This window comes from Bacillus rossius, chromosome 1, assembly GCF_032445375.1.
Source record: "Bacillus rossius redtenbacheri isolate Brsri chromosome 1, Brsri_v3, whole genome shotgun sequence".
In the NCBI taxonomy this organism is placed as follows: domain Eukaryota; kingdom Metazoa; phylum Arthropoda; class Insecta; order Phasmatodea; family Bacillidae; genus Bacillus; species Bacillus rossius.
The window spans coordinates 87,395,528-87,412,820 of NC_086330.1; the positions used below are offsets into that span (position 1 = coordinate 87,395,528).

At 46.8% G+C, this 17,293-nt stretch overlaps 1 protein-coding gene across 1 annotated transcript; it reads left to right on the plus strand.

Moving 5' to 3' along the window:
• The first annotated feature begins 4,523 nt into the window (after positions 1 to 4,523).
• LOC134531454 (uncharacterized) lies at positions 4,524 to 17,269 on the plus strand. Its single transcript, XM_063367195.1, has 5 exons — positions 4,524 to 4,854; positions 4,965 to 5,328; positions 5,568 to 5,709; positions 14,516 to 14,570; positions 17,073 to 17,269. The coding sequence occupies exons 1-5, from the start codon at positions 4,524 to 4,526 to the stop codon at positions 17,267 to 17,269; spliced, it is 1,089 nt and encodes a 362-aa protein (XP_063223265.1).
• Positions 17,270 to 17,293: the final 24 nt, after the last annotated feature.

The following is a 17,293-nucleotide window of genomic DNA, read 5'->3' on the forward strand; positions in this document are numbered from 1 at the left end:
TAATCATTTTTTAAATTGTTATTAAATTGGTTGTTTTTGATTTGAAAGAATAATTAATGATTTAGTTTGGCACATTGCCACACCCGGCCGGGCGCTGTGATTGACTTGGGGCCGGTTGCACCATTGAAGATCGCTGGTCGATCCGAGATCATACGAGGTAATGAACCAGGATAGTCACACAAACGGATTGCACCATTCGAGTTCACCTTCTAACAGAGGATTGAGGTGAACCTCTGTTTGAACCACCGAAATTGATGGTTCAGAGCAGTTGGATCCGAGATCTTGTGTATTTTTCGTTGGTTTGTTGTGTTTTGTAGTCGTGTTTGCATAGATACTGGTTTGTTTACAATTGATATTTTGATGGGTTACAATAGTTTACAGGAAATTTAGGCCGATATGTTTTTAGGTATGCCCGAAGTACGGTAATTGTCATCATAATGTTATTTAAAATATAATGCCAATTCTTGCCAAGCTTCTTCCTTCTGCTTACAAAACACGCCATCAGTTTCCTTATACTCTAAAATATCCTGTCTTTCTTGCACCAAATCGACAAGGATGATTTTTTTCTTTTTCAGAGAAAAAAACTTTTTTTAGATACTGAAATTTTCTTTTCCATCGTCATGTGTACTCGCGTGTAACCCAGTCAACTAGAGCTGTAGCAAACCGTATGTATTCGGTACTGAGTAACGGGTGCGCCATCTAGTAACAAGTACGTAACGAAACCTTACACACGGCGGCATCTCGTTACTCGCATTTTTCGTATGTTTTACGCATGCGCGCGCATATTCGACGAATTTACGTTACAAAGAACGATGTTTGTTTATTAAGTAAAGTATAATTTGGGAATTCGTGGTCCAAGTTTTTTACTATTTATAAGAAAGTATTTTTTACAAATTAGAAATATGTATGTTTTTGTTTTTTTTATTATCGCATATTTTCACGGGTTTTTTTTATCTTAAAAGAGATAATATAATAAAACCGCTCTAATCAGATTTAATTGTTTCTTGGTTAACAAAAACTGTTAATTATCAAATATTGTTAATTGTTTATATTCTATTTATTATTATTTACGCGACGTCATACTGTACGCGTACGCAATACGACTCGATTCGTTGCTGCAACATAACATAGCTTGTTATGCGGTATCAGAAGTAAAGAGTAACGTAACGATACGATAGTAACGAGTACTAATTGTTATAGTAACGAATACATACGGGTACGCTTTTTTTCGTTACTTTTACACCTCTACAGTCAACTCGCAACCTGCCACAAGTTTGTAATCAGTAAACAAATAGGCTTGTATGTAAATATCAGTATATCACGATGCCAACATTTACAGCAAGAACTTCAAACATGCTAAAGAAAATTCTCTGTGACTAGACGGAATTCAGTAGCCAATAGAAAACTTGCTTTCATTTTACAATCGATCTTTACCAACCTAAACTTAGATCGTGAGATCGAATGTCTGAACTCGTAAGTTCACTTTGGTGCAACACATATACACTGGATATTAGATTCGACTTGAGATCACACTGAAACAAAGATCTTACGATCTCGGATCCGAACAGTTATTGGTGCAACCGGCCCTTGGTGTTCGTCGCGGTGCACTTTCAACCACTCGGCGGACATCACTCTCAAGCGTGTTCGATGCACTTAAGAGTAAGTGTTGCTGTGACATAACGGCCTGTGCGAACCAGAGGGAGCACCGGCGGTTGGCATCAAAATAAAATCAATATTAACATTTTGCTGTGCTACTAACATATCACATTGTTATTTTATATTGACGCCAACCATTAGTGCTCCTCGAATCCGCACAGACCGCTATGGTGCATCGCTTCCTCGCCCCGAGCGTGTGCGACGTGAACGCACCTGGGTGCAGGGTGGTGCAACGCCTCGAACATAAGCTGCCCCGCCTAATTGACAGTCGCCCGCACGAAAGTCGACCACGGGGGTACTGTTAGGTGACCTGATTATCTGGACTTTGAAATTAACTTTCAGCACTCTTAAAAACAATATTAATTGAGTAATGGCTATATTTAAATATTATTTGTAATTCTGGACTTTAGCGCGATCAGGCGGCGTGCATGGCCCGGGATTACTTTTGCACACGACACATTTTCGCGGGAGCAAGGCTGGGGAGTAGTGCAGACGTCACAGCCATCGCCAGTTGATCACCGCCCTCCAAGGAGACTAGTCGCGAGTCGCCCGCGGAGCCTCTCGACCTCCGCCCTTGCCATCTCTACCGGAATTGCGTGAGTTTTCAACCCGTCAGTTTCGAGCCTCACGGACAGTCCGGCTAGTCGATCCGAGTTCACCCCTTACTTAATTCGTGCTCATCACTGGAACCCCCCAGTGTTACTTAAATTCTGTTTCAGGTTAGTGGAGTGCGAAGTGTGCACGGAACATTAGGGTAGCGTGGCACAAGCCCATCAGAAACGTGTCCTGTAGAGCGCGGCTCCCAGTAAGCGGGTCATGCACGACACAGCGCATGAATAGCGTGCGTGACAATAAATCACTTTAAATTGAGTCTCCGCGTATTTGTTACAACGCCCGTAGCATAGCGTCCCTGGTGGCTAAAACAGCCTGGGGTTACTCTGACGGAACGACCCTTACTGCTTGCCGGCCACGTGGCGACGTAAAGCCCTGAGTCAAGAGTCTCGGCTACGCACTAGCACGTAGTTATTATTGCTAGTTGGCGCCCAAAAGCAACTCCACACCCTCAACATCACCTCGGCAGAAGGCGTCAAATGGCGCCCATCTAGTGTGGCAACATAACAACGCCGCAAACGCCATCCGAATCGCAGAAAATCCGGCAGAGTTACGCGTAGGGACAGCACAAAGGGGAGAGAAAGCGCGCGCAGACATGCAGGCGCCGGGGAACGGGACGCGCCGTGGTAATCAGGCCACACCACCCCCCTCCCGCCCTAAGATCGTTTGCTCACTCCCTCCCGCATTCCACGGTTCCACACCACCCCCTCCCGCGTGCAGATCGTTCGCTCACCCCCTCCCGCCAAACCCCTCACGAGAGAGTGGAATGTCCCGACCAATCGCGCGCCGAGGACAAACGAGCGCGCCCGAAGATCACCGAGACGCCAGAGTACGTCACCAGCCGCGGCCACGTAAACAACCGCGAGGCACGTGCGTGCAGGCAAGACCGTTTGGTCGTAAGCGTAAGGAGGCGCACCCCCGGATATGCCCGCGCCCGCCATCGACGCTTTAACCCGACACTCGGGTCGGACAGCCGCGGATCGCCCATCGACAAGAGGCCGGACATAGCCATCACCATGGAGAGCTATTGCGCCGGGTGTAGCAAGCTGCACACCACCAGCCACAGCACCGGTGAGTACCCCCACCTGTATTGCACCTGCAAAATGGTACGCGTCAAGACGGAGGGGCAGCCCAGAACCCAAGCGGGTCCCCAGTGCGCCGCTGTCCACTGTCCCGGTAACCGAGGCGAGATAGCGAGATGCCAGCAGTGCGGAACAATTAAACACCGCGCATGCGCAGATGCGCTGGAATTCATAAATTTCCGGGATGGCCTGTTTCTGTGTGGGGGGTGCGAGCGACGTGCACGAGGGCACCCAGGGGGTCAGCTAGCTACCACGTCCCGCCCCCCCACCGGGCCTATTACCCTCCCGGAGTTCGGGGGCCTCAACCACGAGGATCCGCGCGTGTTTTTGCGAGCATGTGAGGCGAGGCTCGTGCTGCAACAGATACCGCGGGAAGAGCGGGTGGAATGCGTTAGCGCGCAGCTGCGTGGGGAGGCGCATAGTGGTGGGCCCCTGCGGGCAGCTACGACGCAAATTGGGAGGACATCACCCACCAGTTGGAGGGGCGCTTCAATGACACCCTAACCCTGAACACATGTCAGAGTAAGATGTTCAGCCGTTGCCAAGGGGATGGGGAGGCGGTGGAGACGTTTGTTTATAACAAGCTCAGACTATACCGCCGCCTAACACCCGGATGTCAAACTAGCGACATACTTCCCTTCATTGTGGAGCTAGTTTCCCCAAACTTCGCCCATTTTTTCGCAAAGCAGTGACTCGCGGGATGGACGTTTTTCTCGCACGAGCACGAGCCGTAGAGCATGACTTCAAATCAGCTCGCAGCACCAAGGGCGTCGCGACGCCCCGGTCAGCCCTGTACACCAAGGGGGCGGCGCGCACAGAGGACGAACGTGCCGTAGTGCCGTACACGGGCCCGCCGCAGCCAAAGGGCAACTACCGGCCCACCAACCTGTCCACGATGGGGGAGGGGATGCCCCTACCAGGCCCTCCTCACCGTGGCGCGGTACAGATGTGTCGCGACGACCACTGCGGGGGAACACAAGGCGCCCAGGACAGCCGGCCACCCTGCTGCCACTACTGCGCGACAGAGCAGTACCACTGGCACACAGTGTGCCCGACCCGAAGGCAATCTGGCGAACGCGAGGGGGCGAGGTGAAGCTCCAGGGAAACTCCGTCTAGGGGGCGGTGACGCAGCTGTCCACCACCCCCTAATTAGTAGCCCAGCTCCGCCGAGAGATGCACCCCAGCGCCGCGGAACCACCCAGCCAGTGCCCCACCCACCTATCACAGCTGGGGGGCACGCCTCACCTGTTCGCGATGTTCGCGGCCCGCCACAGGTCGCCGGCAAACGACACCGCCCACCTGGCGTCGGCGCCGTTCCCGCATGCTGCTTCGAGGGCCACGCAGCTGCCGTCTCACCCACCTGACGCGGGTGGGGGCGGCCTGCCTCACCCATTCGCGGTCTGCCCCAGGTCACCGGCGAGCGATGCCGCCCACCTGGCGTCGGCGCCGCCCCCGCATGATGCTGCGGGGTCCACTCAGCTGCCTACTCACCCACATGGCGCGGGTGGGGGCGGCCCGCCTCACCCGTTCGCGGTCTGCCCCAGGTCGCCGGCGAGCGAAGTCGTCCACCTGGCGTCGACGCCGCCTCCGCACGCTGTTGCGGGGGCCCCCCAGCTACCGTCTCACCCACCAGATGCGGGTGGGGGCTGGCCGCCTCACCCGTTCGCGGCCTGCCCCAGGACGCCGGTGAGCGACGCCGCTACCTGGCGTCGGCGCCGCCCCCGCAAGCTGCTGCGGGGGCCATTCAGCTGTCGCCCTACCCACTTGGTGCTGGTGGGCGCGGCACGCCTCATCCGTTCGCGTCCTGCACCAGGACGCCGGCGAGCGATGCCGCCCACATTACATCGACGCCGACCCCGCAAGCTACTGCAGGGGCCGCCCAGCCGTCGCCTCACCCACTTGGTGCTGGTGGGGGTGGCTCGCCTCACCCGTTCGCGGCCTGCCCCAGGTCGCCGTCGAGCGATGCCGCCCACCTGGCGTCGGTGGCGCTCCCACACGCTGCTGCGGGGGCCACTCAGCTGCCATCTCACCCACCTGGCGCGAGTGGGGGCGGCCCACCTAACCCATTCGCGGCCTGCCCCAGGTCGTCGGCAAGTGATGCCGTCCACCTGGCGTCGGCACCACCCCCGCTCGCTGCTGCGGGGGCCACTCAGCTGCCGTCTAACCCACCTGGCGCGGGTGGGGCGGCCCGCCTCACCCGTTCGCGGCCTGCTCCAGGTCGCCAGCGTGCGACGCCATCCACCTGGCATCGGCGCCGCCCCCGCACGTTGCTGTGGGGGCCACCCAGCTGACGTCTCACCCACTTGGCGCGGGTAGGGGCAGCCCGCCTCACATGTTCGCGGCCTGCTCCAGGTCGCCGGTGAGCGACGCCGCATATTACGTCGACGCCGCCCCCGCACGTTACTGCAGGGGCCACCCAGCCGTCGCCCTACCCACTTGGTGCTGGTGGGTGCGGAATGCCTCACCCATTCGCGGCCTGCCCCAGGTCGCCGGCGAGCGACGCCGCCCACATTACGTCGACACCCCCTCCCATGCAAGCTACTGCAGGGGCCGCCCAGCCGTCGCCTCATCCACATGGCACGGGTGGGGGTGGCTCGCCTCACCCGTTCGCGGCATGCCCTTCATTTCATAAAATCTCAGTGTTTGACATCCAATGTCAAAGAAAATAAATCATTAAGTAAATCTGATTGGATTTGTATGCGAAAGGAGTGCATACTTTTCTAATCTGCATCCTGGGGATAGTGCAATCTTCATTCCTTTCCTAGTTTCATCCCAGAAATGGTAATAAAATAGTGAATTTTAACATCAATACTTCTTCTTTTCATGAGGTGTAATTACAACACATTAAATATTTATTTTTCAAATAGCATAAAATCTTAGTGATTTCTCCATAAAAAAATTGTGACGTGCTCCGCCATTGGATTAACCAGCAGCATCAATAAATCAAGGTAACCTTTATAATTTTTGCTTGTAGTTGCAAAGTGCTATGTGCTTTTAGAGATGCTTTGCATGCCAGTGCTTACACATGTTTACACAGCAGGATGGGGTATCATACCACATAGGTTCATCGACACTAAATAAGCTTAACTTTCTTCTCGTTTATCAGTGCGAAGTAAACACAGCTTCACATAAATAGGCAAGTCTAGTTTCATGTACAGGAATTAGTGATATTGAGTTCATACTCATACGAAGAATCATGCAAGCCAACTGATACATAAATACAATACACATTATACACAAGTAGCTTCACAGGCTACAATAACATCTGTATGGGTGGCATTTGACTTCACCTCAAATCAGGGGTGCAGTCAGGGGGGGTTTAGGGGTACAACCCCCCCCCCCCACCCTATCCTAAAATCTTTAATTAATTTCTTATTCATCACTCAAACAAATTTCATATTAAAATTAATAAAATTTTTACCATTACAATATTTAAATTTAAGTTCCAAAAACTGCTAAAAAAAAAAAAAGAGCACTATTTTACACCATAAAATCCAAATTTTCCCGATGTAACTTTCCAAATCTGAAATTTCATAACTTCCGACGGGAAGAATAATTTGAGACACAGGACCAGTGTTTTTCGAAAAACGGAATTTGTTGTTTTTTTCGTCAACGTTCGGAATGGAATGGTATGTTTGAAAGTCGATTAGCCCAATCTGCCACTCTCCATTCGTAAGGTCAAGGGGTGGAAAATATACTGACCGTAATTCAGAATTTTTTCCCGTTAATATAAGTGAAATTGACATTTCAGGTTAGCTTGCACTACAGTATGGATCACCAGGATAGGTTGCCCTCTGGTATAGACTGGACGCGTTAATGGCTGGTGTATCTGTGATCTTTGAAATTATTTATTTTGCTTCTTATACGCGGACACGAGAAATCTTAAACATAAATGACCGCAATTCCACGATTTAATCGTCTGTTGTCTATCGTAATTGTAACTTAACATCGTGCCTTTCAGATACTTTCTTACTTCCGGAGGCGGTCTGAGGTCGCCATAGCTGTCATAATACAGCGCAGTGCTGCCAGACTTTTTATATGCAACCCAGTGAGTTCCTTTTCCTGTCGATACGTCTAGATTAATTATCCCGCACTCGTACTGTTTCGGTTTTAAAGGTAAGTTATCTCTCATGAAAACACCTCGGAAATTTTTGATTTTCAACTTGAATACCGCATTTTCTAAATCCGTCGTAGTTAGCGGTCTGTGAGGCAAGACTAAAATCACCCTTTCCTCATTTTTTTTTACTGCTTTCTTAATCGCTGCGGCGAGAGCGACCCTTCCCCGCGTGGGGTCGTGTGGCAGGAGGGTTAATAGCGTCCCACCCTTCCCTTTCCCCCCTGTCGCTTCCGGCGGCTGCGGCGGTTGCGGCAGCTGCGTCCTCCCACGCCTCCTCCAACGGCTTTGAATGGTCGTAAAAAAAGCCCCGCACCATTTTTGCTTCGATTTGTTAAGGCCTGAATACGTCTGTGATGTTGTGCATTTTGTTGCAACAATTTAGTCTGATTATTAGCGGTTGTCACGCTCTTTGCGATTCCGGCTGTGCCTCCGATCAAAGAACCGAGCGCTGCCAGAGCTGGAAATAGAAATGGTATAACACCGCCGTTTTTATCACGTTTATTTTTCTTATTTTTTTTCTTTGCGATTCTTATGCCGGCTCCTAGTTTACGCTTAACACTCATTATTTTACTTACGCTCCAAGCCGCGATCTTTTCACCTAGCTTAGTTTGAGGGTTCTGCGCAATTTGTTTAGCTTTAAGTGCTAAAATACGGTCCGCTTGATGTCTGTTCTCCAAATCGTTACTATTTGCGTATGAAATATCGTGTTCTTTGCACGCTCTTTCTAACTGATTTTTGCCTGGGTCTCCGCGTGCTAAACGTTTTTCAAGTTTTGTACCGGGCCCACAGTACTGATAAGTTGGCAAATGTAGCTCGAAAGGTAATTTATTTATGGCAGAGTTAATAAGACCTTTACCCTTCACCCTCCTTCCAGCACGACGCATATCAGCTTAATGACTTTGGGGGGTATAAATAAGACGGTTTTATACTTTTTACGCTTCAGTTGTAACGATGGAAGTAATCCCTCAACATGACAGTCTTCTGATAGAAATTATTCAAGATGATTTTATAAGCAAACGGGAACAACGCCACGGACCGCTGTTGCCGAATACCATAAGATGTATAATTGCCGGACCTTCAAACAGCGGGAAAACATGTATTTTACTTTCGCTTATACAACATCCTAACGGAGTGCGTTTCGAGAATATTTATTTGTATAGCAAGAGCATAGAACAACCAAAATATAAACGTTTGGCGCAGGTATTGTCTCATGTTCAAGGTATTAAATTTTTTCTATTTCGTGAAAATGAAGAGGTACTGCCGCCAAGCAAAGTGCTACCCAATTCGATTATAATTTTCGATGACATCGGGTGCGAAAAACAGGCAATAGTTCAACAGTATTTTTCCATGGGGCGACATTTATTGTGCGATTGTTTTTATTTAATTCAAACGTATAGCCAAACCCGAAAACAGTTGGTTCGGGATAATGCTAATTTGATAATTTTATTTAAAATGGATCTTCTAAATCTTCAACATGTTTACCACGAGCACGTCACAACCGACATGTCATTCGATAAATTTAAAGATGTTTGTGCTCGCTGTTGGAATAGCAATGATGGTTATGGTTTCCTAGTAATAGGTAAGGATTTTCCTCTACAAAAAGGTCGTTATCGCTGTGGCTTCGATCACTTCATAGTGTTACCTTCGTGAAGAATGAACTTGGGCATCTCCAAATTTGGGAGCGGCGGGAATAAACGTCGGCGACAGTCATGTCTGACTCTTACGGAAGATGGGCACTGTCAGGTTGGCGGGAAACGTTTGCGCGGTGTAGGCGATCCACGTGACGCGGCAGATGCTGCCACTAAGAATTACGTAGATGTAGCTTCCGGTGCCACCGCACATGCAATTAGTACAATGGCGAATAATTTAGAAAAAGACTTTGGTCTACTAAAAAACAGTCTCTCATATGCACAGGATCTTAATAACAATTTGCTAACGTATCTACATCAGTTTGAAAAGAAGAGTACAGATGTTTTAGATAAAATTCGAGGAAATTTACCCGAGAAGGAAGTTTTAAACGAGTTGAAAAATCTGGTATCTGTAAGTAGTGATGAGCTGAAAGTTATTTTTACGGATGTGAAGGATCTCGTTAGCTCGTCACGTGACTTGCAGAGGGGAATGGGAAGTTACTTGCGTCAGGCAGATAGCGATACGCGCGAGTCATTTGCCAAGATTCTAGAGCTGTTGAAGGCTCTGTCAAGTGGTGGTTGCAATAGGAACTTTAGCGAGCTAAAGAATCTTTTTCTGACTAAACACAACGAGGATTTATATATACACAAACAACACTTTGAAGCAATCAAAAATGCTTTGGTGTCTACAAACGAAAAACAATCTGATACGACTGCGTACCTAAGGCAGGTTGATGCCACGGATCGCGCGACGTTTACAGAGATTTTAACACTCGTGGGCGAGCAACCGAAGCTTGTAAGTAAGGAAATAGTGTCCGGTATGGAATTTCAAATTAATACTTTGATGAGTTCTCTACGCGAAGATACTGCTAAATTTATTAAGGAGTCTCTATCGAGTTTTGAGGCTAAAGTTGATAGTCTCGTTAGTGGAGCTAATTCATGTTCTCAGTTTCCACATATCATTAATCAAAGCTTGAATGCAATGAGAAATCATCTAGACCTATTGTTTAAAGTGTTGGGAACGAAGCTAGCGGACAGACCTGAAAACCAGCCGGCACAGTCACCATCTGTATCGCTTCCGGTTTTAAGAGGTCCGTCGGTGAATTTGTCTGGTGTACCATCTGTATCGCTTCCGGTTTTAAGAGGTCCGTCGGTGAATTTGTCTGGTGTAAGACCATCTTCAAATCCGCTTCCGCATATTACCCTACCGGTTGAGCTTCCCATTATACCCACTACAGCTACTGAGCTTCAAAGGCATAATTAATGTATAAAAGCCTCTATTTACGCTGACATGAGTCAGTCATGGCTTCAGAAGCAAGAAAGCTCCATCACGTCATACAAAACGTTCGTGAAAAATATTTGCTGGCCAAACGCGCGCGCCTGGCGCGGGATGCAGTTAATGAACAGGTATTCAAACCGATCACATCGCGTCTCGAGAGTTCTTCTGCTGCCGCGGATAATTTATCGGCGGAGGTGAAAAAAGAAACCGCTACACATATCGCTAAACCTGAGATTAAGACTTTCTCCAGCGAAGGTGAAGAAGAAGATGATGATGATGATTTACCACTGATTGTTCATTCCGGTAAACGCTCGGCTGCGTCACGTGAGCCGTTGGGTGAGGAAGCCCGGTCCTACCTAACCGCATTCAATTCTAAAATAAACGATACGATCTACGGAATTTACAAACGCAAGAATCGCTGGTTCTTGGGAAATACGGAACTTTTTTTCCTACCTAATAATTTACTTCGCATAGATGATGAACTAATAACACCTTCGCCGGGATTATATGAGCTATTGTTTTCGAAAGAACCTAAGGTGTATTCAGAAGCTGCATTGCATCAATACACACGCTTGCTGCGGTCTACTAGCGCGTGTTATAAGAGGAATGAAGCGTCATCTAAACGATATAAAAACACCGATCATGAAAAGTTCGGGCTCATTAAGGATCTTTGTCCTGTCATTGCTTCCCATGAAGGCAGTGGTTTAGTTGAAAAACTAGATTTGAATCGTCGAAAGGAATATGTTTACTGGAACTCGGTAAATGAATTATGTGATCGGCTTAGATTATTACTTGCATCGCAACAATCCGGGAACACGAACCATTCCAATGAAGTGTTGGCCATACTAGAAGAACTCATTGAATCAGGCTACATTAAAAAAAATTAAGTAAAAAAAAAATGACTGCCAGACGCGGTATTGCGTTTGAACTTCACAAAAGCGCACGCAAAGTCTTTCCTCGGAGACGTGTAATCACTAATGGTCTCGGCGATCTTTTACAGATCGATTTGGTGGAAATGCAACCTTATCACCGTGCGAATAAAGGATTCAGATATATATTGGTTGCGATTGATGTTTACTCCAAGCGGGCTTACGCGGTTCCGGTACTGAAAAAAACTGCGGAGCTTGTGGCTTTAGCTATGAAACGTATTCTAAAGGATTCTGGATGTTTCACTCACGTGCACTCAGACCGCGGTACGGAATTTTATAACAGAAGATTTCAGACATTGATGAAAGAACACGGAATCAACCATTATTCAACCAACAGCGAGCTGAAGGCCTCGGTAGTTGAACGCTTCATTAGAAGTTTAAAATCGCTTTTGTTTACGGAAATGAGCGCTCAGGGAAACTATAAATGGCTACCGCTCTTACCAAAAGTTATGGAAATATACAACGGCAGATTTCATAGGACTATCGGTATGAGCCCCAACGAGGTGAAAGATAATTCTCTTCTTAAAACGGTTTACAATGTTGTGAAAAAAATAGATCACAGGCGACTTAAAGCTAGTGTCGGAGATCATGTACGTATCTCAAGAAATAAGGATTTATTTGCAAAAGGTTATTCCGTAAATTGGTCCCACGAGATTTTTAAGGTGATAAAAATACGCAACAGTTATCCTAGAACATACTACTTGTCTGATCTAGATGGAAATGAAATCAAGGGCGGTTTTTATTCTCAAGAAATTCAAGTGACGAAGTATATAGACAATTATTTATTTAATTAATAAAATCCACAAGCGACTTCCTACACGTCTTCTAGTCAGCTGGAAGGGATTCCCAGAATCAGTAAAAACATGGATTTCTAGAAGCGATCTGGAAGACTGATGGAGTGAACTTAGTATGCAGAAAATTGGTAATACGTGTAAAGAACTATGCGGTCATGGTAGACTGCTGTTAATGTTTAAAACTCTGTTTTTGTTTGGAAAAATAAACATACTATTTAATATAATTTTTGTAGCAATGCGCTACTCGTAAAAAAAAACTGCTGTGTGAAAAAATAATATATACATACATACATACATACATACATACATACATACATACATTATAGTTGAACAGAAACATTTACATAAACGAGACTATGGCAAAATATTATTATTATTATTACAAGTTACTTTTACCTGGTATTAATCAAATGGCAGGTACAGGTAACTAACACACCAGATAGACGTAATATTTTTTTTTAAGTGTTGGGGAAAAAAATTTTATATTTTAACTTTGGAAGAAATTACATTTTGTATACAGTTCTCTTCGGCTGCGGCGGCCGCCACCCCTCTGCGAGCGGACAGCTGCCAGTGTATGAGTCATTATTTAATTAAAAAAATTACACTGGGGGAGAAGGGTTCGAAGCGGTCTTCGGTTGCAGCCGGCACCCCTCTGCGAGCGGCGTCCCCTATGCGGACACCTGGCTGTCTGAGTCATTATTTAAATAAAAAAAATTACACAAGGAGGGGACGAACGAAAGGGCCGTTGGGAGTACGCGCCATCGTCGTCGTCTGCGCGGCTCCAACACCCCTTGGGAAAACATATATTTTAATTTTTTTTTTTAAATATATAATGCCTATAAATGCACAATACCTTTTCTTTTAAATGACAAGTGACGTAATAAGCATACTTTTTTTTATCGATCCTATCGAAGTTGGCTCACAATCGATTAGTTAATCCCAATCTTGAGCCGGCAACCGGTGGCGCCATACATACTATAATATTTTTTCACCTACTACACACCACACCCCCCCATCCTAGTTTTAATTTGCTGAAATACGTAAAGTACAATTTTTTTTATCATCATGCTATAAGCATAAGTAATGCCTATAGCTTTTTTTATTTATTATTATTATTATAGACAGACATGCTACACACCAAATTAAGCATACTATAACTATACTGGTCTAGTACTATAAGAAAACATGGCTACACTTCAGTGTGTGTTTTGTTTCTTCAAAATTTGGCATCTACTACTACTACTACTACTACTACTATAGTCATAGAGTAGTGGCTGACGAAATAATACTTTCTTTTATATTCAAACTTGAGAGAAATGCAAAAAAAACAAAAACAATGACTATAAATGGGGAAGAAAAAAAAGATGGCGGCCTTGTATGCTGTGCTACAAGATGATGGCGGCCTGGTGTGCTATGCTACAAGACGGCGGCCTGGTATGCTGTACTACAAGATGGCGACTTTCAGCAATCGATTGTCATACATTTATATATATATATATATATATATATATATATATATATATAATATTATTTAATTTTTTTCCAAGGTTGGCTGTTCTGGTTACTTCCTAGCAGTCGAAATTATTATTATTATTATTTTTTCCAATGTTGAAATAAACATGGCGGCCGGCCCGTTTTTTTTAAATTTCCCGCTTAGCAATTTAAAAAAATAAAACATGGCGGCCGACTAGCAGCCGACACTATACATATATTTTTTTTTAAATTTCCCGCTGTTTAAATTGGCCGACTAGCACTATACAAAAATAAACATGGCGGCCGCATAGCAGCCGATGCGCCTCGTTTAAATTTACCGCTTAACACTATAAAAAAATAAACATGGCGGCCGCCCGTTTTTAAATTTGCTGACTAGCACTATAAAAAAATATATACCTTCTCTTTAAAAATAAATACACATATTTTATAAGCATATATATACAACATCTGAAATAATTTTCTCCAATATGGTCTCGTGGTCCTGTGGTTAGCATGACGGACTAATGATCCAGAAACGAAGGTTCGAATCCAACCGTCGCCACCCCTCACATTTTTATACTTGTAAAAATAATTCCGGCGCGCGACACTAGCGCTACCTAGCTCCCTCATTTAGAAACATACACACACACCCCCTCACCCTCTACCACCCCCTCCGCAACGAACACGCCCGAAGTTACCCGACGAGATATATCGATCCTACCGAAGTTGGCTCACGATCAATACACCCAACCACCCTCCACGTGACGTCACCAACCCCGACAAGCAACTGTCAGGAAAACACCTGTCAGAAAAACACCTGTCACACATGCACCTGTCAGAAAAACACCTGTCAAAAAACACCTGTCAGAAAAACACCTGTCGCACATGCACCTGTCACACATGCACCTGTCGGACAGGTGCACAACAGGTGCACGACAGGTGCAGGTGCACCTGTCGTTTGTTGACACTGTCCCAGAACCGGCGTGCTCCCCCTACTCACGTTCGTCTGTTCGGAAATAATATTCCGGCCTTAATTGATTCCGGTGCTACCCGTTCCTTGATTAGTTCCGAATTGTTCGATGCATGTTGCATTAAACATCCGTATTTGCTAGGCCGTGTTTGTACCGGCTCTGACGTGAAAATTTGTGTAGCCAACGGCGTAATTGTTACGTCAGATGTCGAAGTTGAAATGCACATTAAGATCGCGGGTTTCTCTTGGAACTGGCACTTTAATGTTGTTCACGGGTTATGTCACCCGCTTATTCTAGGTTTAGATTTTCTGGGAAAGACGCGATGTTTGCTAGACGTCGCGAACCAGGAACTGGTTTTTGGTTTTCATCCTGAACGTAAAATTAAACTTATTCCTCATGACTCCGCTCCTATCGTCATGTCGTGCGCCGACAAGTCTGACGTCATAAGTAGGGACGCGGTCATTGCTGACGTCATGAACAGGTATTCTGACGTAATTAACAACTGGATAGGCAGGTGTGACGTCATGCCCTATAAATTTTATTTAAAGGACACGACTCCTGTTAGGGCTAAAGGACATAAAATTTCTCCTCCTAAATTGCAAAAGTTGAAAAACATTATCGATAGACTCCTAGAAGCAGGAGTTATTGCTCCGTCTGTTTCCGATTTCTGTTCGCCTTCCTTTTTAGTCCCTAAAAAGGAAGCGGGGGAATTCCGGCTGGTACACAATTACAAGGAACTGAATGACAAAATTAAGGAGGACAGCTACGAGTTGCCGACCGTAGAGAGCGCCCTTCAACATTTAGGGAAAGCCGCAATATTTTCCGTCATTGATCTAAATGCTAGTTTCCACCAATGTTTGTTGCATCCTGACTGTCGTAAATATACTGAATTTTTTACCCTGTGGGGGCAATTTCAATTTAATCGTGTGCCTATGGGTGTGTCTTTTGGTAGCCAGGCTATGAGCCGAGTGCTAGATCATATTCTAGGCGACTTAAAATTTAAATCAGTCTTCAATTACATCGACGATATTATCGTCTACAGTGATAACCTGGAACAGCACAAACAACATTTGTGTCAGGTGTTTGATCGTCTCAGAGCCGCTAACTTGACAGTTAATCCCGACAAAATTCATCTGGGAAAAGATTACGTAAAATTTTTAGGCTTCATTATTTCACAAGGCAAACTCATAATGGATCCCGATAAAGTTTCTCCCATCGTAAACTTTCCTCCTCCTAGGAATGTCAGAGGAGTTCAGAGATTTCTCGGTATGACGGGATATTATTCTCGTTTCATCCCCGATTACGCCGCAGTATGTGGTCCGCTTAATAATTTACGTAAAAAGAATGTTGTTTTTGAGTGGGGCGACGCTCAACAGAAGGCCTTTGACAGTCTTAAGGCCTTGATCTCTTCTCCCCCTGTCTTAGTTCTACCTGATGAAGCACGAAAGTTGATGGCCCGACATTCGCGGAGCGCCCGACCCCTTCGAGCACCCGACGGTAACTGAGCGCGAGACCGCCCTGCGGCCTCGCGCCTAACCACGTGGAACGCGGGAAAACCGACCCGGCCAGTTCTGGACTTAAAGACAAGTTACACAAAATATGCTTATAAGACAATTAGACATAAATTCCCTTACATGAATCCTCTTTCAAATTGTTATTAATTTAGTTGTTTTATTTGACAAAATAATTATACAATTAATTAGGCGCATTGCCACACCTGGCCGGGCGCTGACGTCGCTTTGGTGTTCGTCGCGGCGCACTTTCATTCACTCCGCGGTCATCACGCTCGGGCGTGTTCGATGCACTTAGGAGCAAGTGTTGTTGTGGCATAACGACCTTTGCGGACCAGAGGGAGCACCAGCGGTTGGCGTCAAATGCCCCCCCCCCCCAACGAGGCCGTTATGCTCGACAACACTGCTCCTCACACGCATGGAAGTGGTGCACCGGTTCGATGCACTCAGGAGGTCAGGCAAGGTGGGAACCTGGGCGTGGCATACCTAGTGAATCTGTTTATAATTGAATTAATGGTGGTTCTGGCATGACCCATCTGGGGGGTGTGAATCGTGAGCCCTGGGGGCTTTTATTTGTATGTGATTGCGAGCCTATTAACGGGTCGAAAAATGGGTGTGGGTCCTCCCTTGCCGGAGTTGGAGACAGCCCTGTCATCCCTCGGGACTCCGCCGCCATGATCTGACCCAGGAAGTAGTCCCCTAAGTGTGTTGGTACCTGTGGAACACGGTGTGATACTCTGATAGGAAGTAATATTGGTGTTGCCTGTTCCTGTCGCCCTCCCTAGTGTGCGCTAGTCACCCCCTGGATGCTTGCATTTCCCTGATTCTGTATGTTTCTGGTGACGTAATCCTGCAGATGGACCGGAGGGCGTCGTGCCCGCCTGGTTAGGGACTGTGTTTTCACTAACATTAATATCTAAAATTGTCTGGCTCTCCCCCTCACCCCTGATCCTGTTAACAGCTGTGCGCCCTTTCCCAGAGCTTGTCGAACCTCCAACTGTCGGTTGCGGTTGTGAGCAGCACGTGCGGTCATCAACCACCGCCGCCTCTTCGGATACTGCCTCTACACTGTTTCCCCCTCCCCCTCTGACGTAGGCTCCTCAATGGACATGGTAAATGTGGACTCGCTGAAGCTGACGTCCAGCGGCCACCAGGGCTCGTCGACTTCGTCCTCCACATTGTTCGCGTCCCCATCGTCCGGTTGCCAGACAAGGTGAGTCATCACCTCCTCATCCAGAGAG